Source organism: Saccopteryx bilineata, chromosome 2, assembly GCF_036850765.1.
Source record: "Saccopteryx bilineata isolate mSacBil1 chromosome 2, mSacBil1_pri_phased_curated, whole genome shotgun sequence".
NCBI classification, from domain to species: domain Eukaryota; kingdom Metazoa; phylum Chordata; class Mammalia; order Chiroptera; family Emballonuridae; genus Saccopteryx; species Saccopteryx bilineata.
In genome coordinates, this window is record NC_089491.1 from 276,760,347 (window position 1) to 276,786,800 (window position 26,454).

The window sequence follows — 26,454 nt, forward strand, 5'->3', positions numbered from 1 at the left end:
GGAAGCATCAACTCCCATATGTGCTATGATTGGGCAAGCCCAGGGTTTCGAACCGGCGACCTCAGTGTTCCAGGTCGACGCTTTATCCAGTGTGCCACCACAAGTCAGGCCAGAGTAGCTTTTAATCTAGGGTTAACTACCATCACTACTAAGGCAAGAGTCTTCTGGGAATTCTACCCAATGCCCCATGTGTTAAAAGATGTTTCCACTCCAGCTGGTGGGAACTGTTCTCAGCCATGCATGGAGTCCCAGGAACTATTCAACCTATTGCTTTCCAGCCTACTTTTCCTGGCCTCAGGTAGTTTTTCACAGATAGCAAATCAGTCATAAGCCAAAAGACTCCAGTGGATGCCTTGTAGATTTCTGCAGTTCTCTCCCTGAGAAGCTCCCTTCTCTCCAGTACTACCCCCTGCAAATTCTAGCTACCAAGGCCTCCTCAAATGCCAGTTCAGCAATTTTATTCAGTTCAGCAAGAATATGTTTGTTCCCTTCCCTGAACTACAGCCTGAAAACTCCCATCACTTTGTCCACCTTCTGCCAGGGATCATACACCTGTGCTTCATGTGTCTAAAAACCATTATTTCATACATATTGTACAGTTTTTAGCTGTTTAAGGCAGGAGAGTTCATCTAGTCCTTGTTCTACCACCATGGCAGGAAACAGAAGTCTTCACACTTAAAACACATTGACCATTTTTAAAAAGGACCATCTTTTATAATTATATACAAATTCATTATAGAATTATTTCAATTGGATCATGCTTATCAAATTCTTATTAGGACTACTCCTCCATATGAAACCTCTAATATTCAGTGTTTCCCTACTTACATATTCTCTAGTGTACTTTGAGTTACCCATTACTTAATGAAATCTTTCTCACTTGCTATAACAATACAGTTTTTCTCCTGTTTCGGTCTTCTTTTAAATATTTAATGAGCTTTCACCAAAAGGTTCTGTACTATCACAGTATTGTCAGATGACTCATCAATGTGTAGGAAATTTTGTGTTCTGGGAGAATGCTTTCTTATATTGTCTACTTAAAAAACTTCTCCTCTTTCTGAATTGTTTAGTGACACTTGCCTGTCCAGTAAAAGCTTTCTGCAACAGTCACTGCCTTGATAGGGTTTCTCTCCTGTGATTTCCCCAGAAGTGGTAGGAGGGGATGACATCTGCTGGCAGGCTTTCCATACTCAATGCACTCTTGTCATTTCTATAGAATGTGATTTCTCTGATGGATCAAGAGCTGTGACTTCTTGTTGAAGGTAGTCCCACATTCATTGCACCCATAGTATTTATCTCCTGTATGAATTCTCTGATGCCTCATAAGATGTGACTTTCTAGTGAAAGACTTCCCACATTCACCACATTTATAGGGTCTCTCTCCTGTATGAATTCTCTGATGTATAATCAGCTGTGCCTTCTCAAAAAAAGCTTTTGCACAATCACTGCATCCATAGGTTTTCTCTCCTGTATGATTTCTCTGATGTTTAATTAGCTGTACTTTCTGAACAAAGGCTTTCCCACATTCACTGCATGCATAGGGCTTCTCCCCTGTATGAATTCTCTGATGCCTAAGAAGCTGTGGCTTCCAGGCAAAGGATTTCCTACATTCACTACATTCAAATGGTTTTTCTCCAGTATGGGTTCTCTGGTGATGAATGAGACTTGATTTCTCACTGAAGGTTTTCCCACATTCACTGCATTCATACGGTTTCTCGCCTGTATGAGTTCTCTGATGGGAAATCAGGCTTGACTTCTGGGTAAAGGCTTTCCCACATTCACTGCATTGAAAAGGTTTCTCTCCAGTGTGAGTTCTCTGATGTGTAAGGAGCTGTGACTTTCCAAAAAAGGTTTTTCCACATTCAACACATCCATAAGGTTTCTCTCCTAAATGAAGTTTTTGGTGTCTAATTAGCTCTGACTTCTTAAAGAAGGCTTCTTCACAATCACTGCACTGATAGTTCTTCTCTCCTGTATGTGTTACTTGATGTCTGGTAAGTTGTGGTTTTCTGATGAAGGCTTCACCACATTCACTGCATTCATAGGGTTTCTCTCCTGTGTGAATCCTCTGATGCCTAATGAGGAGAGAGTTCCTGCTGAAGGCTTTTTTACACTCACTACATGCATAAGGTTTCTTACCTGTATGTGTCCTCTGATGAGTAATGAGCTGTGACTTCCAGAAGAAGGCTTTTGCACAATCGCTACATTTATAGGGTTTCTCTCCCGTATGTGTCCTCTGATGTGTAATGAGCTTTAATATCTGGGAGAAAGATTTCCCACAGTCGCTGCAGCCATAGGGTTTCTCTATTGTATGGGTTATCTGATGTCTTTTAAGCTGTGATTTCCTACTGAAGGCTTTTCCACATTCGCTGCATCCATAGGGCTTCTCTCCTGTATGAGTTCTGTGATGTAAAATAAGCAGTGACTTCCTACTGAAAGCTTTTGGACACTCGCCACACCCATATGGTTTTTCTCCTGAATGAGTCCTTTGATGAATAGTAAGCAATGACTTCTGTGAGAAGGCTTTCCCACATTCACTGCATCCATAGGGCTTCTCGCCTGTGTGAGTTCTCTGATGTATAATAAGCTGTGACTTCTTGTTAAAAGCTTTGCCACATTCCGTGCATAGACAGACTCCTCTCTGTGTTCTGTGGTTTGTAATGAGCCATGACCCTTTACTGCTGGCCTTTCTACACTTGTTGCAATCACAGTACTTTACTACACCATGGGTTTGGTCAGTTTTGATATAGAATAACAATTTCTTACTGAGCTCAAGTTTCTTTCTTCCACAGTTACTTTTTGGAATAAGAAAATCAAAAGGATGCTTTAAATTTTTTTGACCTGTGCCACATTTATGGAGTCTCATTCCTAAATGAACAATGTTAATGCTTGAATGAAATGTTTTTCCAAAAATATCATATTCTTGCCCTTTCTCCATACTTTGAAGCTTGTCTTGATGATCCTGGTGCCACATTTTAAAATTACTATTTAGCCAGATTTCTAAAAAAGGAAAAAAAGAACCAGACTATGTAAATCCCACAATGATTATGCTTATTAAATAAAACTTCCAACAAATGGAGCCTATGACCCCAGTCCCCTCCCCCCAAAAAAACCCCTCCCAAATACAGTGTCTACTTATTAGGCATTAAAATTTTTAACAGAAATGGAAACATTTTGAGTTATAAATGTTTATAATAAACACAAACTTTTAAATAAGAAAAGATTAAATATATTCAAGGAACAGTGATCATGAGACAAAGACTGGAACATGCCTGACCAGGCGGTGGTGCAGTGGATAGAGCGTCGGACTGGGATGCGGAAGTACCCAGGTTCGAGACCCCAGAGGTCGCGCGCGGGCTCATCTGGCTTGAGCAAAGAGCTCGCCAGCTTGGACCCAAGGTCGCTGGCTCCAGCAGGGGGTTACTCGGTCTGCTGAAGGCCCGCGGTCAGGGCACGTGTGAGAAAGCAATCAATGAACAACTAAGAAGTCGCAACGCGCAACGAGAAACTGATGATTGATGCTTCTCATCTCTCTCTGTTCCTGTCTGTCTGTCCCTGTCTATCTCTGCCTCTGTAAAAAAAAAAAAAAAAAAAGACTGGAACAATTTCTAAACAAATCCTGGAGTAGTTAATTTACTTAAACTTCTTAGTAACAGATCAGTGAAAGTTACAGGTAAGCACCCCACCATCATCAGCATAGGGAAGACTGAGAATAATAAGTCCACAAAAAAGCAAGAATATACCATTTTTGAATGCTTTTAAAGGAATAAACATTGATTACAATGCACAATCAATGTAGGATACCAACTTTACAGAGGAAAGATGGGAAACATTACTTTTGTGTATTACTGTTACATTTAAAAACCATTCTCATTCTGCCTGACCTGTGGTGGCGCACTGGATTGCTGGGATCACTGGTTCAAATCCCCAGGTTTACCCAGTCAAAGCACATATGAGAAGCATCAAGTACTAGGACCTGATGCTTCCAGCTCCTCACCCCCCCCCTTTTTCTCTCTCTCTTTCTCTTTCTCTCTCTCTCTAAAAATCAACAAATAAAATTTAAAAACAAATGCATTCAATACTATCACCTGAATCACTGATAAACAGCAGTGCACAATCCTTAGAAGTACTTCCTGGAACCATCCAAGAGTTCTCCAGAGCTCAGCATCAACATTTCTATTTAGGTTTTTTCATATTTTAACTGAATCTACAATCTATATATTGAATCTCTATATAACGCTATCAAAGGAAATTACTCCAAACCACAAGAATTCTCTGTGTAACAGACTAAATACAACTGTAGCCTGATCGGGTGGTGGCACAGTGGATAGAGCGTCGGACTGGGATGTAGGGGACCCAGGTTCGAGACCTTGAGGTCGCCAGCTGGAGCGCGGGCTCATCTGATTTGAGCAAAGCTCACCAGCTTGAGCCCAACCAACGTTGCTGGCTTGAGCAAGGGATCACTAAGTCTACTGTAGCCCCCCAGTCAAGGCACATATGAGAAGTCAATCAATGAACAACTAAGGTACCGCAACAAAGAATTGATGTTTCTCGTCTCTCTCCCTTCCTGTCTGTCTGTATCTGTCCCTCTCTCTGACTCTCTTTGTCTCTGCCACACACACACACAAAAAAGTACAACTGTAATTTCCACAATATGACTATGTATTGAATATTTTGTTGTTTTGTTTTTGTATTTTTCTGAAGTTGGAAATGGGGAGGCAGTCAGACAGACTCCCACATGCACCCGACCGGGATCCACCTGGCATGTCCACCAGGGGGCGGTGCTCTGCCCATCTGGGGCATTGCTCTGTTGCAACCAGAGCCATTCTAGCGCCTGAGGCGGAGGCCACAGAGCCATCCTCAGCACCCAGGCCAACTTTTGCTCCAATGGAGCCTTGGCTGCGAGAGGGGAAGAGAGAGACAGAGAGGAAGGAGAGGGGGAAGGGTGGAGAAGCAGATGGGTGCTTCTCCTGTGTGCCCTGGCCGGGAATCGAACCGGGACTTCTGCACGCCAGGCCGACGCTCTATCACTGAGCCAACCGGCCAGGGCTTGTATTGAATATTTTAAAGTGATCTTTTAAAGGTTTGTTTACTTTAGAATGATATTCATCATTAGCAAGTGTGAGGTAATATTCCCAGGAAGTACTCTGCAAGATGAAAGATTTGGCAGGGTCTCAAAGGTGCACTTCAGAAGCTCAAAAAGGAAGGAAATGGAACTCTCTGGGAGCCTCCAGAAAGGACTGCAGCCTGCCCACACCTTGGTGTGAAGCCTATGAAACCTGTTCTGACCTCCAGAAAGGAAGGGAAAAGTAAGGAGGGAGAAGAGAAGGCAAAGGAATTGAATTGAACATAGAAAAATAAAGTAAATAAGCAAAGATACAAAGGGGAAGAATGATAAAGTTGCAAGGAAGGCAGCATTGCGGAGAGGTGGACCGGTTCATTTTCAGTTTGCAAAGAGCTTTATGATCGGAGCAACAAGACCCCAGAGGGGTTCTGAGTAGGTGTTAATACCCACATTTAGAGATGAGAAAATTCAGGTTCTGAGTTTTTAAGTTACTTGGCCAGAGAAACTTAGACTGACATGTAGGCAAAGAAACAGGAAGGAGATAGCCAAAATTCAACATAAAAACTGCTGCTACATGAATAAGGCTTTATATTGGTTTTTGAATAGGCAGGGGCTAAATTTCTTTTTCTTTATTTGGGGTATTTTTCTAAAGTGTGAAGCTGGGAGGCAGAGAGACTCCCGCATGTGCCCGACTGGGATCCACCCGGTACGCCCACCAGGGGGCGATGCTCTGCCCATCTGGGCCGTTGCTCTGTTGCAACCAGAGCCATTCTAGCGCCTGAGGTGGAGGCCATGGAGTCATCCTCAGCACCAGGGCCAACTTTGCTCCAGTGGAGCCTTGGCTGCGGGAGGGAAAGAGAAAGACAGAGAGAAAGGAAAGAGGGAAGGGTGGAGAAGCAGATGGGCACTTCTCCTGTGAACCCTGGCCTGGAATCAAACCCGGAATTTCCACACGCCGGGCCGACGCTCTACCACTGAGCCAACCAGCCAGGGCTCCTTTTTTAAAAAAAATATTTATTGTATTGATTTGAGAGAGTAAGGAAGGGAGAGAGGGAGAAAAAGACAGGGACATGGATCTGCTCCTGTATGTGTCCTGACCAGGGATTGAACCAGCGACCTCTGTGCTTTTGGGCAATGTTCTAAGCAACTGAGCTATCTGGTAAGGGTGATTTTTCTTTTCAAAGTATTAATAATATTACAGAACAAACCAAACATAAAAATCAAATACAAAAAAAATCCATGAATTCTTCAAGAGGAGGAAAGGTTTGGCTGGGGCCATAGAGAAGGAAACGGACTGGAAAAGCTGGACAAAGAGCCTCATCCACGGAAGCGAGGGCTGAATGATTGGCCACCAATGTGGGTAAGATGGGGGTGCATTTCTCCTTTAGCTCCACACAAAGAGGATACATCCTGATGTGGAGACCAGGATCTAGAGAACTTTAAGTCACACAGAACTATTTCACCCATCCTGAGTCAACTCTAAAGACTTAGGAACTTTAAACAGTGTTATAAATAACATTTCAAGAGTGCCAACGTATCATCAAAAACCTAAGATTTAACTTTATCATTATATGCCATACACCTGATTAGTTCTCACCTGAGAAGTTGTGACTTAGGGTTTCTTCATTTATTACCCAGGGCTCTTCCTGCTCCAGCTTGAAAACTCCCTCAGGTTTGATAATTTGATAACCTGTTAGTTGGAAACACAGAAACCTTGGACACAATTGCTTGGGCTGCAGGACTCTTAAATATGAAAACTATCTTCTACAGAGGCTACAGAATAAAGCAAGTGAATAAAAATCTTCCAAATCTTTCAAAGATTCTTTGACTTATATACAAACTTAAGCTCAAAATCCGTAAAATTATAGGGCTCCAGTTATTGGGCACACACTGCATTACACAAGAATGTTCTTACCCAAGAACACTAGATTGCTATAGTTCTCCAACATCACGTCTCTGTACAAGTTCTTTTGGGTAGGATTGAGTAGCTGCCACTCCTCCAATGTGAAATCCACAGCCACATCCTCAAATGATATCTAGGAAAAGCATAATCCCTGTTAAAACTGAGTGGTTCTCACTTAGAACACAGGCTTTCTTCTCAATAGAGGTAAGCAGCCACCAAGTTGGTCCCAATAACCTCTAACTCCTGGTAGTCATGCTTCCATGTAATCCTCCCCTCCTGAATATGGGCTGGACTTACTGACTCACTGCCACTGAACAGAACAGGGCAGAAGTGATGAAATGTCACCTCCAGGATAAGCTTTAAGAAGAATACAATTCCATCTTGGGAACCCTCCTTTGCTCTCTCTGGGGAAATCCATTCTGAGAGGCAGCCCTGTTCAGAAGCCCAAGAGGAAGGGGCTGAGGCCTGCCCCTCAACCATGTGCATGAGCTTAGCTGGGGATCATCCTGCTTTTGTACCTGGAGATGACCACAGCTCAACATCTGATTACAGAACCAAACGGGTCAACAGCTGGCAGGTTCCTAACCCACAGAAACGGAAATAAATGTTTTGTGTTTTCAGCTACTAAGGTTTGGGGTAATTCGCGAGCTTCTAGAACACAGATATGGAGCACTTAAAGTTCCTGGAACTGTACTAGGTGCCAGAAATATTAAGAAAAAAAATCACGTTCTCAAATACTTTGTTGTTTTGGGCCAGAGGCAATAAGGTGGTAACAGAGGCCATGAAACAAGGAGATACAGCACATGTGGACAAAAGGCAAAGGAATGGCCCTGGCCAAGAACTCCTTATGAAGTGAGGGAGAGGGGAACCTGAAGTTACTTCTTTCCATTCTGAATTAGTATCCACTACTTTCCTACTCCCTCCATACAGCCCTTCCATGCCTCACCCTCCTCCTGACCCCCGACCATAAAACTGATGGAGCTTGTTTGGGGATCCCTGGGAAGTGGGACAACCCCACATCTGTGCTGATCCACTTGGACCCTTGACCCTTGTGCCATGGTAAATGGTTAGGTTCTGGCTGCACCATCGCTGTCTGTGATTAAAGGCTCAGTTACTTTAATTTTGGCTGTTGCTTTAATGGGCAACTCTGGCACCCGGCAGCTGGGCTCCTGACACAGAATTGCACAAAAAGGGAAAAGTCAGTGTTACTGTGCACTAGTTTAAACCACAGAATTATTATTATTTTTTTTTTTTGTATCTTTCTGAAGCTGGAAACAGGGAGGCAGTCAGACAGACTCCCGCAAGCGCCCGACCGGGATCCACCCGGCACACCCACCAGGGGGCGATGCTCTGCCCATCCGGGGCGTCGCTCTGTCGCGACCAGAGCCATTCTAGCGCCTGGGGCAGAGGCCAAGGAGCCATCCCTAGCGCCCGGGCCATCTTTTGCTCCAATGGAGCCTCAGCTGCAGGAGGGAAAGAGAGAGACAGAGAGGAAGGAGAGGGGGAAGAGTGGAGAAGCAGATGGGTGCCTCTCCTGTGTGCCCTGGCCAGAAATTGAACCCGGGACTTCCACACGCCAGGCCGACGCTCTACCACTGAGCCAACCAGCTAGGGACAGACCACAGAATTTTAAGGTAAAGACAGGAATGAAGGGAGGGTCACAGAGAGAGGAGTTAGTTCAGCGGGTAGGTATGGCTTTGAAAGGTGAAGGGACCGGACAGTCTGTTTCATGAGCTAAGGAAGTAAAGAAACGGGGCTGAAGGAAAACACCCATTTGGCTGTCTTTTGCCAACAGAAGCAAAAACATTGCCAGCTAAGAATATTATGGGGGCCACCTGAAGGTTTTATGATTACTTCTGCCCAGTGATTCACGTTCTTACCTAAAACTAGAACACTGGCAGAATGTGTCCTCCAAGACCACCACTGCTGTCCCCTAAGTACCTGTGTTTTGAGTCCTTCAGATTCATGCCTTCGCTCTCACACTGAGGGACTCTGTAAGAATCCCTCCATCACCTGACCTCTGGTGACGCAGTGGATAAAGCATCGACCTGGGAACACTGAGGTCGCCGGTTCAAAACCCTGCATTTGTCTGGTCAAAGCATATATGAGAATTGATGCTTCCTGCTCCTCCCTCCTCTCTCTCTCTTTCTCTCTCTCTCTTCCTCCCTCCTCTCTAAAATGAATAAATTAAAAAAAAACAGTTGTTTAAAAAAAAAAAGAGTCCCTCCATGGTAAATGTGCGCATTTATTACAAGGTTGCTGCCTAGGACTTACTCCACAACATTAGTGAGATGAACAGCTATGGACGTGTTTCCACTACACATAACCATCAGAAAATGCCAGCTCCTGCTGAGAAAATGCTCTGCTGCCCTTTCTGCCTGGCTTCTGGGAACAGCTGAGGAAAGCTTGTAGCTCCTCTCTGACAGTGAAGGACCTCATTTTTTTGTGCGCCTATGTTCCAACTTTAACGCCCATGCCGTCCCCTTACTCTTCCCCACTTTCCCCACCCCCAAACATGTATTTCCTAAACTTATAGGGTCATATCACGAGACCTGCAACCAGGGTAGTAGTGGGCAGCAGAGCAGCTCACTCTAGGCTAATCCCGTGAACCTGTTTCCAACACCCTCCTGTTCCCCAACTTCCCTTTGTAGGCTTATTTCCTTCCTGTAATGTTTCTTCCATTCTAGACCCTTCCTTGTTTCACTGTTCCCAGCTTTAACAAACTTTCAAAAAAAAAAAAAAGGCTTTTATATGATTCTGCATCCACTTGTGCTTCTGTGACATCCTTCCCAAGTTTATATTTCTCTGGTTATGATCTACACATATGTAGGCTTCTGTTGTTGGTTGTCAAGACTCCTGTAAGCCTCGTCACATCCACAGAAGAAACTTCTGAAGAATACACAGATAACTCACCTGTGACATGATCATTTTCTGCTGCTTTTGAGAATTCTGCTGTTCTGGGCCTTCTCTCTGTCCTGATGCTCTGGGAAAAGCCTCTGGTCAAGGGCTGTAGACTGCACCTCCAGTCCTGTGGCCTCTCCTTCCTTATCTCATCTGAGTCATCTTGTTCCTGAGAGCCATGGCCTGGAGGTACAGTGGAAATTTTATCTTAGATGGTGTAATTAATTTGGGAACCTAAATCTCAGTTCTCTCTTACTGGGAACGTAGACAAATTGTTTGCTGCACTCCCTATCAGAAGCAGGATGGAATGTGAGCCACACTGGTGGGTCTCAGCTGAGCCTGACATTGCCCTTTGCAGCCCTGGCTCCAATGCACCACCGCCTGGTCCGGCCAGAAACTGGCTTTTAGATCAAGATGGTGAAGCAGCCTGGGGTGCTGGCTGCTCTACTCCAACATCAGCCCTGGAGCCAAAGGAAAGCACAGATCAGAGGAACTAACAGAAAGAGCAACAGAGGTGGGACCATGGAGAAGACGTGGTGATGGTGACCATACAACACATGTGTGACAGCCAATAGCAGAAGGCAGCAAGAGGCCTAACGAAACCTTTACTGTTGCTTCTCTCTCAGCTCACACTGGGGCAGGTACTGCCTGCCAGTTCCCTCAGAAAGCAGCAGAACAGCCCCAGACACAGGTTTCCAGAGATAGTCGAGGCAGATCAAACTCCCACGGAGTTAAGGAACCATGGAAATGGCAAGGGCCACCCAGCTGCCTTTGGTCATTTACTCATCTCTCACCTCCCCTACCGTTCCCCAGGGAAAATGCCCCACCAAGGATTCTTTCAAAGGGTCCCTGACACCTAACCTGAGGAGCGCTTAGAAAGGTGGTAGTACTCAGCTCTCCGGTGGTTCTGCAGGTCCCTCGCCTCTCTTCAAAGGCCCAGCCCCTGCCCTTCCCTGCTGCAAATTACCAGAGCTGATAGGAGATTAGCTAACTCCTCTAGGGGAATATGAACTCAGAAGCCTATAAGGGTAAATGTAAATTAAAACACAACTGCCTGGCCTGTGGTACACAGTGGATAAAGTGTTGACCTAGAATGCTGAGGTTGATGGTTCAAAACTCTGGGCTTGCCCGGTCAAGGCACATGCAAGCAATGAACAACTGAAGTGAAGCACCTATGAATTGATACTTCTTGCTCTATGCCTCCCTCTCTTACCTCTCTCACCTCTCTCTATAAAATCAATAAATAAAATCTTTAAAAAAAACAAATTCTCCCTCACACAAAAAAGGAAAGACACTTCCCAATCCCTATTCAAAGAGCAATTACTTTAGAAAACCTGTAATTGTAAATTCTTTCTCTGTCCCTTTGAGCTGTATGGTAATCTTTTCTAAAGCTAAATGAGCCTTATCCAGTTTAACCACACAAGAATATCTTCCTTAAGGACTTGGGAGTCATCTCTTTGAAATCCTCCAGGAAGATCAGGGAAGACTGGCCATCTCCAGTCTCTGGGAGGGTAGGAGCCTAATCAGCCTGACTTTGGCACCAGGTTCTGCATGGTAAAACTACCTCCTGCCAAAAAGATATGAAAAGTATATTTTTTCCTTTGGATTAAAGCAATTGGCTAACAAATGGCCACCCCACCCACCAAGTAAATTTAAGATGGACTGTGTGTATTTATCTTGAGAATATGTGTGTGATGGGTTATATCTACCTGTGATGGGTGTAGCTACAGAAAAGTGTGAGCTTTCTGTGAAATCTCTTTAGCAGACTGCTTGGAATGCTCATTGCATTCTGGTTTAATTCAATAATAAAACTTTTTCTTCTCTTCTACTTAAAATAATTTTTTTAATTGCTTTTAGAGGAAGGGAAAGAGAGACACTGATTTTGTTCCACTTTTTTATTGATTGATTTTAGAGAGATAATGAGAGGAAGGGAGAGGGGGTAAGGCTGAAGAGAAAGAAGCAGTCATTTGTTGTTCCACTTAGTTGTGCATTCATTCATCACTTCCTGTATATGCCCTGACCAGGGATTGAACCCTCAACCTTGATGTTTCAGGATAAGCCTCTAACCAACTAAGCAACCAGCCAGGGCAAGGCTGTCTTCTTAACTTAAAAAAAAGATTATTTCTTGATTTTTAGAGAGGAAGGGGGAGAGAGAAAGAAAGGGAAACATTGATTTATTGTTCCACTTATTTTTGCATTCATTGGTTGGTTCTTATATCTACTACAACCCGGGGATTGAACCCACAAACTCGGCATAATCAGGATGCTGTTCTAAACAACTGAGCTACCCAGCCAGGGCTTTTTTTTTTTTTTTTTGGTTTTGTTTTATTAAGTGAGAGACGGGGAGTCAGAGAGACAGACTCCCGCATGCACCCCAACCAGGATCCACCCGACAACCCCTGTCTGGGGTTGATGCTGTGCTCATCTACGGCTATTGCTCCGTTGCTCAGCCAAGCCATCTTAGCGCCTGAGGTGAGGCCATGGAGCCATCCTCAGCATCCGGGCCAACTTTGCTCAAACCATTCATGGCGGCAGGAGGGGAAGAGAGAGAGAAGGATGAGGGGGAGGGGTAGAGAAGCAGATGGTCACTTCTCCTGTGTGCTCTGACCAGGAATCAAATCAGAACCTCTACACACTGAGCCGATGCTCTACTGCTGAGAAAACTGGCCAAAGATTCTCTTCTTCTTTTGTGGAGAAATTTTTGGGGGTTGCAGATTATGGGGTTGTTTTTTTTTGTTGTTGTTGTTGTTTGTTTTTGTATTTTTCTGAAGTTGGAAACGGGGAGGCAATCAGACAGACTCCTGCATGCACCCGACCGGGATCCACCCGGCATGCCCACCAGGGGCGATGCTCTGCTCTGTTGCAACCAGAGCCATTCTAGCGCCTGAGGCAGAGGCCATAGAGCCACCCCAGCGCCTGGGCCAACTTTGCTCCAGTGGAGCCTTGGCTGCAAGAGAGGAAGAGAGAGACAGAGAGGAAGTAGAGGGGGAAAGGTGGAGAAGCAGATGGGCGCTTCTCCTGTGTGCCCTGGCCAGGAATTGAACCCTGGACTCCTGCACGCCAGGCCGACACTCTACCACTGAGCCAACCAGCCAGGGCGCAGATTATGGTTTTAATTATTTTCCTAACAGGCTAAAAAACAGTTAACTGAGTACAACCACTATTTTTAATTCACTTAAAAGATCACAAACTGCCTGACCTGTGGTGGCGCAGTGGATAAAGTGTCGACCTGGAAATGCTGAGGACGCCGGTTCGAAACCCTGGGCTTGCCTGGTCAAGGCACATATGGGAGTTGATGCTTCCAGCTCCTCCCCCTTCTCTCTCTGTCTCTCTCTCCTCTCTCTCTCTCTCTCTGTCTCTCACCCTCTCTCTCTCCTCTCTAAAAATGAATAAATTAAAAAAAAAAATAAAAAAGAGTCTCTTAAAAGATCACAAACTGTTGCCCTGGCCGGTTGTTTCAGTGGTAGAGCGTCGGCCTGGCGTGCAGAGGTCCCGGGTTCAAGACTTCAAGGTCGCCAGCTTGAGCATGGGCTCATCTGGTTTGAGCAAAAGCTACCAGCTTGGACCTAAGGTCGCTGGCTCGAACAAGGGGTTACCTGGTCTGCTGAAGGCCCACGGTCAAGGCACATATGAGAAAGCAATCAATGAACAACTAAGGTGTCACAATGCACAATGAAAAACTGATTGATGCTTCTCATCTCTTCGTTCCTGTCTGTCTGTCCCTGTCTATCCCTTTCTCTGACTCTCTTTGTCTCTGTAAAAAAAAAAAAAAAAAAAAGATTAAAAAGAAATCCAAAGTTTCTCCACAGCCCCACCCCCTAATCAGATACCCATCGGACCCTTGATTCCTGATCATACCAGGCTCTCCCTCACTTAGCCCACAAACCAGTCACAGTCATCCCTACAGGCTCCTTGTTTGATTACAACCCCACAGCCTATAACCACTGATCCAACAGGTTTCTGAACTCTTAACACCAAGGAACCTCATCACTGGCTCCCCAAACCCCAGTTCAATAATCACCACAGTCTATTCACTGGCTAGAAAGTGAGTCAGTGAAATCCCAAATACCAGGCCCCAAAGAACATGGAACTCCAATCACTCCCTTTTATCGGTACTCATTCCAACAGGTGCCCCAATCATTGCTCTCACACAGAACTTGCTATCTCCCATCTTACCAATCTTCAAGGAGTCCCCGATCCCTTATCACACAGGGCTCCCAACCATTCACATCCGTGATTTTCTAATCCACTGCACCCTCACCTACCATTCAGTGACATCCCATAGTTCCTCCTAATCATCATTCTGAAAGAGCCTCCAGCTCTGCGCAAACTCCAATACTCCACCCCCTCCAACAACTCCAATTACTAGCATGTGGTTAGCTCACAACCTCCAACAGGCCACCCATCAACTCTATCCTACTCTTCATCACTAATAGTGCCTCAATTACAAGAACCCAAACAGAGGCCCTGACCACTCACCATACAGGCCACTTGACAGTCCCCTCTACTGAAAAAACAACCACTGAATAGTAAAAAAACAAATGCAGATACCTGGCTTTTGGTGGGGTAGAACATTGACTTAGAACACTGGTTGTCAGTTCAAAACCTTGGGTTTGCTAGGTCAAGGTACATATGAAAAGTAATCAATGAACAACTAAAGTGAAGCAACTATGAGATGATACTTCTTGCTCCTCTCCTCTATAAAATCAATAAATAAAATCCAGAAAACAAATGCAGATTTAGTAAAGAGGCATTTTATTCCAAAGGATTATTGAGGTGTGACCTACTGCAAGAGAGAGAACACTGTGACCCGAAGAGCTGCAAGCATCTTTGGAAGGAATGGAGGGGGGGGTTTGGTTTCTTTCATAGAAAGGGGTAAGTAAGGCCCTGGCCACTGGCTCAGTGTTAGAGTGTCAACTCGGCATGTGGATGTCTGGGGTTCAATTCCCAATCAGGGTACACAGGAGAAGCACCCATCTGCTTCTCCGCCCTTCCCCGTCTCCTTTCTATCTCTTCCCTCCTCCAGCCAAGGCTTCATTGGAGCAAAGTTGGCCCGGGTACTGAGGATGGCTCCTCTTAGGTTTCATTTCTTTAACCCTACCAGTAAGTCTCCTTTCAGGGCTTGCAGCAAATGACTAATCGTAAAGGAATATCTGATGTCACAAGCTGAGAAGTTCTGGCAAATGTCCATAAAAGACCCTCCTTGGTCCACCAACCAATGGGATAATGCCCCACGACCCATCTCACTCCCCCTCCCAAAAACCCTTAAAACCCAGTCCCAGGCTGTGCCTGGCACGCGACTCCCCTGGCAAGTCAGCCTAGCAGGGTTCCTTTCTTCCTTTCTATAAAGCCTGTTACTCTGGTCTTTTTGGACTCCCAGGGATTCCAACAGCTCCATGGCCTCTGGGTCGGCATTAGAATGGCTCTGGTTGCAGGCGAGCAACGGCCCAGATGGGCAGAGCATCGCCCTCTAGTGGGCATCCCGGTCGGGCGCATGCGAGAGTGTGTCTCTCTGCCTCCCCACTTCTCATTCAGAAAAATACCAAAAAAAAAAAAAAAAAAAAAAAGGAAAGGGTAAACAAGCCCTGGCCAGATAGCTTGGTTGGTTAGAGCATTGTCCTAAAGCAGCAGAGATTGCCAGTTTCATCTCTGGTCAGGGCACATACAGAAACGATCAGTGTTACTGTCTGTCAGTCTCCGTCTCTTGTTTCACACATCAATCAATTGGGGGGGGGGGGAAGGGTCAGAGAAACCAGGTGTAGGGAAAGGAGACTGGAGAGCTGGTGATCAGGACATGTTCTCCGTGACTGCACCAAAGTTCGGGAACAGGGGGAAGAAGAGAAGCTTGACCACAGTTGGGGTAACAAGTGTTCAGCTGATAAGTTGGCAAAAACTAAAAATTTAGAGGGTCGGTTTCTGGCCTTGTCACAAGTCAAACAGGGTATGTTTTAGTCTTATCCAGCCACGTGGGGAAGAGGATTCTTTGCAGTAAGCTGTTTCCTGGAACGCAAAAGGGTTGCAGGTTTCTAAACCTTCCAGTTTCCCAGGGACACGGGTAAAACCCAACACTGTCACAACCAATACGCTGTCCAGTGAACAAAATCCTCCATCCAACCATTCTGAGCCCTCTAAATGCCCCCACAACGCCTTATTATTCTTTCCTAAAGGCATCCAGGTCATTGATGATCAGGTCCTAACAGTTCCTTCAAAACAACCTGCGGCCTGTGTCCCCCTCACTCCAGAGGGCAATGTCCGGGGCTCCCTCACTGCCAACCCCTGTCGCCTCGGAGCCTCCACAACTGCGATCCCTTTTACGGACTCCTCCAAAGCCCCTCCCACGGATTCACCCCAGAGGCTCCGTCACCCATTTAACTGCCTGTACCGGCTTTACAACCACGCATCCTTGCCAAGCCTCAGATTACTGAATTTCATATTTAAACATAAGATGTCCTCCAATTAATCAGCTCCACGGTATCTTCACAGTCCCTCACCACCCGCGACCATGGAGCTAACCCCCAAATTTCGTCTTGCCGCCCACACTTGCCGCCCCGCACCCACTCCTACAGTCCCCCGTCCCCTAACGCGGCTGCAAACTGCTCCCTCCCTGCCCGTGTGTCCCGCACCACCCACCCACCTAGACCGGAACCGCCTGAGCTGTTGAGCAGTCTTCCGAATTTGCCTGGCACCGGCTTCTGGGATGTTCGCGCTCGCGCGCCGGGGTCGCCGGGGGACCCAGCGGTCACTAGTACCAGCAGAGGCCGCAACCTCACGGCCCCGCCCCTTCTCCACACTCACCCTTACCTTTGGGGCTGCAGCACCGCCCCGTCACCACCCGACGGCGGAAATGTCCGTCCAGAACATTTTCCGGTGTTCCGCTCGTCCCAGAACTACACATCCCAGAATGCTCTGCGGCGTGCCCTATGGGATTGACAGTCTCGAGGTTTGAAACACAAACCGGGCCGCCGGGAGTAAGTGGTTTAGAGATGTTGGGTGGAGATGGTGCACTGGATTACAATGTGTGCGAGCCAACATCGATGTGTACCCAGGAGGGAATTTCTCTATCATTTCCATTTTTGATCATAGGTTAATTTATAAAATGAAAGCAATGTATGTAAGTTTTAGTACATCCAACCCAACAGTACTAGCAAAAGGAATGAAAACAAATAAAATGAGGAATTTAGGGAGAAATTAAATGAAATTATGGAAAGAAAATATTAATTAGTATAAAAGCAAAAATTAAGAAATTCAAATTGGAAAAACAAGCCTTGATAATCCAGCTTTTGAAAATAAAATTTTAAATCATAATATAAATTTGTGTCAAAAAATGGGGAGAGCCTGACCAGGTGGTGGCGCAGTGGATAGAGCATCGGACTGGGATGCGGAAGGACCCAGGTTCGAGACGCCGAGGTGGCCAGCTTGAGCGCGGGCTCATATGGCTTGAGCAAAGAGCTCACCAGCTTGGACCCAAGGTCGCTGGCTCCAGCAGGGGGTTACTTGGTCTGCTGAAGGCCCGCGGTCAAGGCACATGTGAGAAAGCAATCAATGAACAACTAAGAAGTCGCAACGCGCAACGAGAAACTGATGATTGATGCTTCTCATCTCTCTCCGTTCCTGTCTGTCTGTCCCTGTCTATCTCTGCCTCTGTAAAAATAAATAAATAAATAAATAAATAAATTAAAAAAAAAAAAAATGGGGAGAGCCTGACCTGTGGTGGCGCAGTGGGATAAAGCATCGACCTGGAACACTGAGGTTGCCGGTTCAAAACCTTGGGCTTGCCTGGTCAAGGCACATATAGGAGTTGATGCTTCCTGCTCCTCCCCCTTCTCTCTCTCTCTCTCTCTAAAAAAAAAAAAAATGGGAGAATAAGACAACATAGATGGTCTTTGAAGGCATTAAGCTAACTGAAATGAGTCAAAGAAAAACAAATAATGTATGACCTCTTATATATGCATTTTCATTTAATTCAATTTTAAGTGTTTTCTAAATTTTCTTCTGATTTCTTTAAGTGAGGGGCTTACCTAAAAGTGTGTTACTGGCCTTACTTGGTTGTTTAGAGCCTCATACCAAAATTCAGAGGTTGTGGTTGAAGTTCTGGTTAGGGCACATACAACAGATCCATGTTTCTCTGTCACTCTCTCCCTTCCTCTCTTTCTCTCTGAAATCAGTAAAAAAAAATAAATTTAAAAAAGTATATCATTTAAAAAAAAGTTATTTTAATGTCCAAAGATCTGAACATTTACTACATTCTTTTTCTGGGGTTGATTTCTATTTTACAATAATACTACTGTTGTTAGAAAACGTATAATTTCAGTCCTTTGAAATTTATTTTGGTCCAGGCCCTGACTGGCTGGCTCAGTGGTAGAGCATCCACCCGGCATGTGGAAGTTCTGGGTTTGATTCCCCACAAGGACACATAGGAGAAGCACCCATCTGCTTCTCCACCCCTCACCCTCTCCTTCCTTTCTATCTCTCTCTCTTTCCCTCCTGCAGCCAAGGCTCCATGGGAGCAAAGTTGGCCCGGGTGCTGAGGATGGCTCCATGGCCTCTGCCCCAGGTGCTAGAATGGCTCTGGTTGCAACAGAGCAACACCCAAATAGGCAGGGCATTGCCCCCTAGTGGGCTTGCAGTGTGGATCCCAGTGGGGCACATGTGGGAGTCTCTGCCTCCCTGCTTCTCACTTCAGAAAAATACAAAAAAAAAATTAAATTTATTAAATTTATTTTGGTCCGCCTATTATACATACAACCTATTCTGTAGAATGTTCCATGCATACATTATAAAATATTGATATGTAACAGTCATTTGGTACAGTATATTATGTCAATTACTCTAAATGGATTTGAAGTGTAGAAAAGAAATGCTTGTAACAAATAATTTTTGGCAAACTTACTTTCTCTAAAACAAAGAGACTTTTAGCAGAACTTACTTTTTGACAGTAAGCTACTCCCTATTGGCCTTGCGATTGGTCTCCCAAACTGTGGCCTTGGGCTAGTTTTGCAAAGTAGGTGTTTTCAGAATGTTTCTCCCTGAATTAACCTTATAGATCAGGGGTCCCCAAACTATGGATTTATCTGGCCCCCGCCGCACTTCCGGAAGGGTCACCTTTTTCATTGGTGGTCAGTGAGAGGAGCATAGTTCCCATTGAAATATTGGTCAGTTTGTTGCTTTAAATTTACTTGTTCTTTATTTTAAATATTGTATTTGTTCCTGGTTTTTTTTTTTCTGTTTTGTTTTTTTACTTTAAAATAAGATATGTGCAGTGTGCATAGGGATTTCTTCATAGTTTTTTTTATAGTCCGGCCCTCCAGTGGTCTGAGGGACAGTGAACTGACCCCCTGTGTAAAAAGTTTGGGGACCACTGCTATAGATAAATGTAAGAAAGCTTGTTTCACTGCTTTGTTTTACTGTTATATTTTCTCCCCTCCCATTCCTCAATCAGTATGTAATTCTCCCTGTAAAACCTAACCTCAAACTGTGTTCAGGGCCACATTGATTTGAACGACTTAGGTTTCCATGCAGTCCCCCTAGCCAGCAAATTAAAGACTCCTAATTTCTAATTTGGCTAATTGATTGATTGTGTGGCAAGACATATTATCTTGCTGTTTCAATAAAAAAGATTCGTACAATTACTTGAGTCTTTTCTGTTTTGCTAATTTTGTCTAGTTGTTTGCTTTTACCTTTAAATTTCCTTTGCTTTCTTTTGGTTTATATTGTTGTTCTTGAATGACTTGTTGAGAATTAAATACACTTATTTTGTTTTATTTTTACTGTTATAATTACTCGTTTTTGAAATTTTCTTTCTTCACCACTTTTTCTCCCATAAGTTCTTTTTTCCCCATTAATTATTTCTTTTTATTTATTCATTTTAGAGAGGAGAGAGAGAGAGAGAGAGGGAGAGAGAGAGGGAGAAATAGGGGGGAGGAGCAGGAAGCATCAACTCCCATATGTGCCTTGACCAGACAAGTGCACGGTTTCGAGGCTTTATCCACTGCGCCACCACAGGTCAGGCCCCCATTAATTCTAATAGTGTTATCTATAGTTTTGTATTTCCCTATTTCACTATTTTTTTAATTATTTATTTATTTATTTATTTATTTTTTACAGAGACAGAGAGTGAGTCAGAGAGAGGGATAGACAGGGACAGACAGACAGGAACAGAGAGAGATGAGAAGCATCAATCATCAGTTTTTCATTGCCCATTGCAACACCTTAGTTGTTCATTGATTGCTTTCTCATATGTGCCTTGACCGCAGGCCTTCAGCAGACTGAGTAACCCCTTGCTGGAGCCAGCGACCTTGAGTTGAAGCTGATGGGCATTTCCTCAAACCAGATGAACCCGCACTCAAGCTGGCGACCCTGGGGTCTCAAACCCGGGTTCTCGGCATCCCAGTTCGAAGCTCTATCCACTGTGCCACCGCCTGGTCAGGCTATTTCACTATTTTTTTTTTTTTTGTATTTTTTCTGAAGCTGGAAACGGGGAGGCAGTCGGACTCCCGCATGCGCCTAACCGGGATCCACCCGGCACGCCCACCAGGGGGCGATGCTCTGCCCATCCGGGGCGTTGCTCTGTCCCGACCAGAGCCACTCTTGTGCCTGAGGCAGAGGCCAAGGAGCCATCCCCAGCGCCCGGGCCATCTTTGCTCCAATGGAGCCTTGGCTGCGGGAGGGGAAGAGAGAGACAGAGAGGAAGGAGAGGGGGAGGGGTGGAGAAGCAGATGGGCACTTCGCCTGTGTGCCCTGACCGGGAATCGAACCCGGGACTTCTGCACGCCAGGCCGACGCTCTACCACTGAGAGAACCGGCCAGGGCCTATTTCACTATTTTTTAAAAAAGATTTTCAGACAGAAAGGCCTATTAAAATTATGCTATTAATTTCTAGTTTCATTGCATCATTATGAGAGTGGATTGCTTGATTTGTTTTGGACTGAGATAAATACGTTAATGTCTCCTACTATTGGTGTACTTTTTAAAAGAATTTTATTTATTGAGTTTTTTGTTTATTTGTTTTGGGTTTCTTTTTTTTTTCTTTTTTTTTTAATTTTATTTATTCATTTTTGGAGAGGAGAGAGAGAGGGAGAGAGAGAAACAGAGAGAGAGAAGGGGGGAGGAGCTGGAAGCATCAACTCCCATATGTGCCTTGACCAGGCAAGCCCAGGGTTTTGAACCGGCGACCTCAGCATTTCCAGGTTGATGCTTTATCCACTGCGCCACCACAGGTCAGGCAGTTTTGGGTTTCTTTAGAAAGAGGATAGAGAGAAACGATTCGGGGCGGGGGAGCAGTGGGAAGTATCAAGTAGGTGCTTTGACCCGGCAACCTCAGCATTTCAGGTCTACACTTTTCCGCTGTCCCAACACAGGTCAGGCTATTGGTGTACTTCCACTTATTTTTCTCTTCATCCACTGTCATTTCTTCTTTATGAAGTTAGTAACTATATTATTACTTGGTGTAGTTAATCAAAACTGTTTTACAACCCTGGTAAGTACAACTTATAGACTCATAAAGTGTCCCTCTCTGCTATGCCTTGTTCTTAACCTTACCTTGTTTGACATCAAGATTTTTGCACGCGCCTGACCAGGCGGTGGCCCAGTGGATAGAGCGTCAGACTGGGATGCAGAGGACCCAGGTTCAAGACCCCGAGGTCGCCAGCTTGAGCGCAGGCTCATCTGATGTGAGCAAAAACCCACCAGCTTGAACCCAAGGTTGCTAGCTCCAGCAAGGCGCTACTCAGTCTGCTGAAGGCCGGCGGTCAAGGCACATATGAGAAAGCAATCAATGAACAACTAAGGTGTTACAACGGGCAATGAAAAACTAATGATTGATGCTATTCATCTCTCTCCGTTCCTGTCTGTCTGTCCCTGTCTATCCCTCCCTCTGACTCACTCTCTGTCTCTGTAAAAAAAAAATTTTTGCACGCTTGCCCCTCCACCTTAGCTGGTTATTTCCGGGGACTGCGTTGGCTCTTCCGAAGCTGGGGCAATACGGGGCGCTGAAAGAACCGACCAGAATCTCTCCCGAAGCCCGCCGGCGGCCTGCTTTGCCATTAAATCCCACTCCTCTCTCCAAACCTTCCTCTTTCTGGAACCCTTCCAATTAATAGGACGCTTCGCAGAGGATTCTGGGAGATGTAGTGTCATTCTCGAGCCAACTTTTCTGGCGCATGGATGCATGACGTACTTCCGCGTGCGCTGCTCCGCGGCTCTTGTTGGGATGCTCCTGGGGTGCTGTTTCTGGCTTGTTGTCAGTGGGCTTCAGCCGACCGGGGATTTTCTGAATGACTGTGGCGGCGGACCCTGCTGGATGCGTCCTTTGCAGACCAGGGTCTTGTCCAGCTGAGCCCTCCGCGGTCGGTCCGGGGCGTGGACAAAGCCATCGCAGCCTCTGTTCTCCCGGGTCAGGGCTGCGGGAACGGTAAAAAAAAAATCATTGATAAGAGTTCCTCTGCCCAGGCTCTGAGGCCGTGTCCCCGCGAGGGACTCAGTCCCTGATCCTCCCGCTGTGGGGCACGAGGTCCCTCGTGGGTGGGCTCCTGTGGAAGCAGCAGGTAGACACTCACGGTTCGGTCTCTCCCCCGCAGCCTGCACGACACGGCGCGGGATGGCCACCGGGATCTGCACAGCTTCGTATTGGGTAAGTGGGGACTTTCTTACTTTTTTTAGAGCTGACTCGGCACTGAGCGTGGACACGTTCAGCCCTGCACAGACACATCCAGGGCCCGAACTCACGGGCTGCCCCCCACACACACACACACCGCTCCTTGGCTCTGGATCTCCAGAAACTCTGTCTAATAGCAGTTTGTGTCGGGAATCCTCTCCTACGGCAGTTGCACTTTGCTGCTAGCTGCGGACCCGAGGGAAACGAGGGTCCTTACAGAAACGATCCTCTTATCATTTCAGGATTTTCACACAAAAGTACTAAGTTGTCTTCATATCCAGACCCTTAGGGCCTCGTTGGAGAAGTTACCGTCCTCATTGTTCGTTTGTTCAAATACTTATTTACTGAGTGTCTTATCGTGGGCTGGACCCTTGGGCTGGGGCTGGCATTGCAAAGGTAAGTTACATAAATTTCCTGTTTTAAGGAGCTGTGGTCTGGCAGGGCAGGTAATCGAGTGAACATTGTGCACAGTTGCAGAAGAATGGCTAGGGTGAGGAGTTTGGGGTGCAAAGCCGGAAGGAGCAGTTTTGGAGGCGAGCAGGGCCAGTGGACCACCTGGACTGATGGAGTGAGGAACAGGGGCGACCTCACAGCAGTTGCGGAACTTCTGACCTGTTGTGCAGGGTCCTGTGCTCCAGCCTTGGAAACACTATTAGAAGACGTATCCTGGGTCCAGTGTAGTTTTGTAGATGTTGAATCTGCACCGCCTGTAGTCTAGTCTGTAGCTCAGGGGAGTTGTCAAGTGGAAATATACAGATGAAAGGCACCTGTGACAGTGCTAGCTCAAGATCTGACCCCAACAGAGCCCTGAAAAGGACCAAGTAGAGGACGCAAGGCAGTAAAAAGGAAAGGTTTGCTGTGAAGAAGGACTGGAGTGAGTGCAAAAGACATGAACGTTTGGAGATTTTTTTTTCCCCTGTAAACTTGAGAAACTTAATATAATGGACTGTATTTTTTTTTTTTTTTTTTTTGAGAGAGAGAGAGAGAAGCGTCAACTTATTGTTCCACTTTAGTTGTACCATTGATTGCTTCTCATATGTGCCCTGACCAGAGCTAGAACTGGCAGCCATAGGATTTGAGCTGGTAGCCCCAGGATCAAGCCTGCAACCTAGAGCTTAAACTGGTGGCCTTGGCACTCCAGGGTGGCACTCTATCTACTGTGCCACTGGCCAGGGCAGCAAGACAAGATAAACTTCCTTGTCTCAATTTGCTCTGTGTGTATTCATTTTACTTTATCTTAGTATTTTTTTTATTACACCTTGGTTTTTTTAAAATTTTATTTATTCATTTTTAGAGAGGAGAGAGAGAGGGAGAGGGAGAAACAGAGAGAGAGAAGGGGGGAGGAGCTGGAAGCATCAACTCCCATATGTGTCTTGACCAGGCAAGCCCAGGGTTTCGAACCGACAACCTCAGCATTTCCAGGTCAACGCTTTGTCCACTGCGCCACCACAGGTCAGGCCTATCTTAGTATTATGCAAATTTGTATGATGCATTGTATGCATTACTTCCTGATTCTGCATCAGATTATATATGATGGGAACTTTCTATTCCTTTGATATTGACAGAGTGTACTTTTAAATATAGTGTAAGACCATTACTTTTCTGGTGTTGGTTTATCTTTGAGCTCTGTTCTGCACCTTTCATTTTCCAGCCTGTCCCAAAATCTGTCATTCTGGTCAGTGATCACTCTTGTGACATCTTCATCTAGCTTTTATGTGGTCACATCGGTATGCCTTGTTTCATGTTTCTCCTCCCTCCATTATGAAGTAGCCAGCTTGATGAATGGTCTGGATGGACTTCATTAGGATACAGATAAGTGACAGCTTCATTTTCTCCATCACTACCTCAGACATGCTCTGTCAGCTATTCCTCCCCAGGCCCTGGTGGTCATCTTAGCAAGAACCCATTATGTTCTTGCTACCGTCTTATTTGATTGTCAGTTACTTTTCAGGCATTGGAGAGTCCAGTCCACATTCTAACCCCAATTCTTCTCCCACTCAGGGCTTAGAGGGGATATGGGGAGGCTCATCTCTCTTTTTGTTTTAGTTTATGGATTTGAGAGAGAGAGAGAGAAACATTGACTTGTTGTTCCACCCATCCATGTATTCATTGGTTGCTTCTTGCATATGCACTGACCAAGGAATGAACCTGCCACCTTGACCTCTCTGGATGATGCTATAACTGTCTAGAGGTTCATCTCTTTTTTCCTACTTTATTTTGTTGTTGCCCTCCTCTGGGGGCTCCTCTTAGGTTTGGATGGGAAGATCAGTGATTAGAAGACAGAGCTCTTGTGTTCTCACCATCAGTACCCAACACCATGGGGGTTACTTGAATCCTGTCACATGGCTGTATCTTATACTTCCGTGGTGTGAATAATTTTCTCACTTTGCAAGTTTCCCCAGAATTGCACTCTTTGTTGTGTCTGGGGTCTTGCTTCTTGACAGCAGCACTGTTGGGTAGGAGCCTATCAAGGGGATCAAGTGCCAGAATCTTCCGGGCATCAATTCTCATCTGCCTTTGTAGAGCTCTCTAGCACTCTGTCTTCAGAATTTCCTAGAAGGAAACAAATCAGATTCCTTATTTGCTGAAATCGCTAAACAGAGGTCAGTTCCTGCTGACTTTGGGCTTGGTGGACATCTAGGCTGCGTGTGAGACACTTTCTCCTCCCCTTTCTTCCCACAGGTGCTCTCCTTATTGGGGACACTTCTCCCTCAGTGACCCACTTCAGGGAACTTTTCTCTAGCAGCTTCTTCGCTGTCTTCAGTCCCTCAGCCCCTGCGTTTCTCATCCCTCAGGTTTCCCAAACTCCTTGTAGGGCAGCACCTTTGGTTTGCTTGGCCAGAATCCTTGCTGTTCTGCTCAGCATCCTTCTCTCCTGCTACGTGCTGCCTCATCTCCATCAGGACCTCTTCTGTCTCTGTCTTCATGGGATGTCAAGAGTCTAGCCACTGATCATTACCCCACTGCTTTGCTTTAGCCCCAGCTACCTTCATCTTCCACCAGAACCCTTTGAGCCCTGGTTGGCCTCAGTGATGGGGCCCTTATTTTCTTGGAGCAAGGCTGGGAATTCACCAGTTTAGTACGTTTTATAGTTCCAGGCTCTCATTCCAGCTGAGACTCAAGGTGGACTGAGCAACCAGCAAGATGACAGAAGCTTTTGGAAGGTTTCTCCATGTGTCTGACACCATTGTTTAGTTGGTGATTTTTTTTTTTTAAGAGAGAGAGAGAGAAGAGGGGAGCAGAAAGCATCAACTCCCATATGTGCCTTGACCAGGCAAATCCAGGGTCTCGAACCGGTGACCTCAGCATTCCCAGGTCAACACTTTATCCATTGCACCACCACAGGTCAGGCTAACACCGTTGTTTAGAATTGTTTTCTTCATCTCTGTGCAGAATATAACCTGGATGTGTGTAGGTGTTTGCTTCCCTCTACAAGACTGGAAGCTTCTCGAGATCAGAAGAAGATTTTATTAATCCTAAGTCTTGTTTTTATTTAATTTTTCCATTAAAAAATTCAGAGACTGAGCCTGACCAGGTGGTGGCGCAGTGGATAGAGCGTCGGACTGGGATGCCGAGGACCCAGGTTCGAGACCCCAAGGTTGCCAGCTTGAGCGTGGGCTCATCTAGTTTGAGCAAAAAAAGCTCACCAGCTTGGACCCAAGATCGCAGGGGTTACTTGGTCTGCTGAAGGCCCGCAGTCAAGGCACATATGAGAAAGATATCAATGAACAACTAAGGTGTCGCAATGCGCAAAAAAAACTAATGATTTAAGCCCTGGCCAGTTGGCTCAGTGGTAGAGTGTCGGCCTGGCGTGCAGGAATCCTGGGTTCGATTCCCGGCCAGGGCACACAGGAGAAGTGCCCATCTGCTTCTCCACCCCTCCCCCTTTACTTCCTTTCTGTCTCTCTCTTCTCCTCCTGCAGCCAAGGCTCC

The 26,454-nt window shown here is 45.7% G+C and overlaps 2 protein-coding genes across 3 annotated transcripts in view; one reads left to right on the forward strand and one right to left on the reverse strand.

Annotated features, from left to right (window-relative positions):
• Window positions 1–690: 690 nt before the first annotated feature.
• On the reverse strand, window positions 691–16,703 carry ZNF605 (zinc finger protein 605). Of its 2 annotated transcripts, none has more exons than XM_066260907.1 (5): window positions 16,671–16,703; window positions 9,882–10,052; window positions 6,981–7,101; window positions 6,663–6,755; window positions 691–3,000 (listed from the first exon to the last, which is right to left on the reverse strand). In XM_066260907.1, exons 2-5 carry the CDS (start codon window positions 9,894–9,896, stop codon window positions 1,211–1,213), a joined length of 2,019 nt encoding a protein of 672 aa, XP_066117004.1. In that variant the 5' UTR covers window positions 9,897–10,052; window positions 16,671–16,703; the 3' UTR covers window positions 691–1,210. The 2 variants fall into 2 exon arrangements, with proteins under 2 accessions (XP_066117004.1, XP_066117003.1); XM_066260906.1 differs by lacking the exon at window positions 16,671–16,703 and adding an exon at window positions 16,504–16,639.
• A 5,356-nt stretch (window positions 16,704–22,059) lies between these two features.
• Window positions 22,060–26,454, forward strand: part of LOC136322516 (zinc finger protein 850-like) — a 69,795-nt gene continuing 65,400 nt past the window's right edge. The window contains exons 1-2 of the mRNA XM_066254480.1: window positions 22,060–22,278; window positions 22,445–22,497. Coding sequence (XP_066110577.1) covers window positions 22,465–22,497 — 33 coding nt within the window. The 5' untranslated portion in view covers window positions 22,060–22,278; window positions 22,445–22,464. The remainder of the gene's footprint in view (window positions 22,279–22,444; window positions 22,498–26,454) is intronic.

Bases quoted from the DNA above. Each gene is read 5' to 3' on its own strand.
- ZNF605 (XM_066260907.1), bottom strand. The intron at 6,756-6,980 runs GTAAGAACATTC...TCCAACTAACAG, and splicing joins TAGCAATCTAGTGTTCTTGG to GTTATCAAATTATCAAACCT. The intron at 3,001-6,662 runs GTGAGAACTAAT...TTCCTTTTTTAG, and splicing joins CCTAAGTCACAACTTCTCAG to AAATCTGGCTAAATAGTAAT.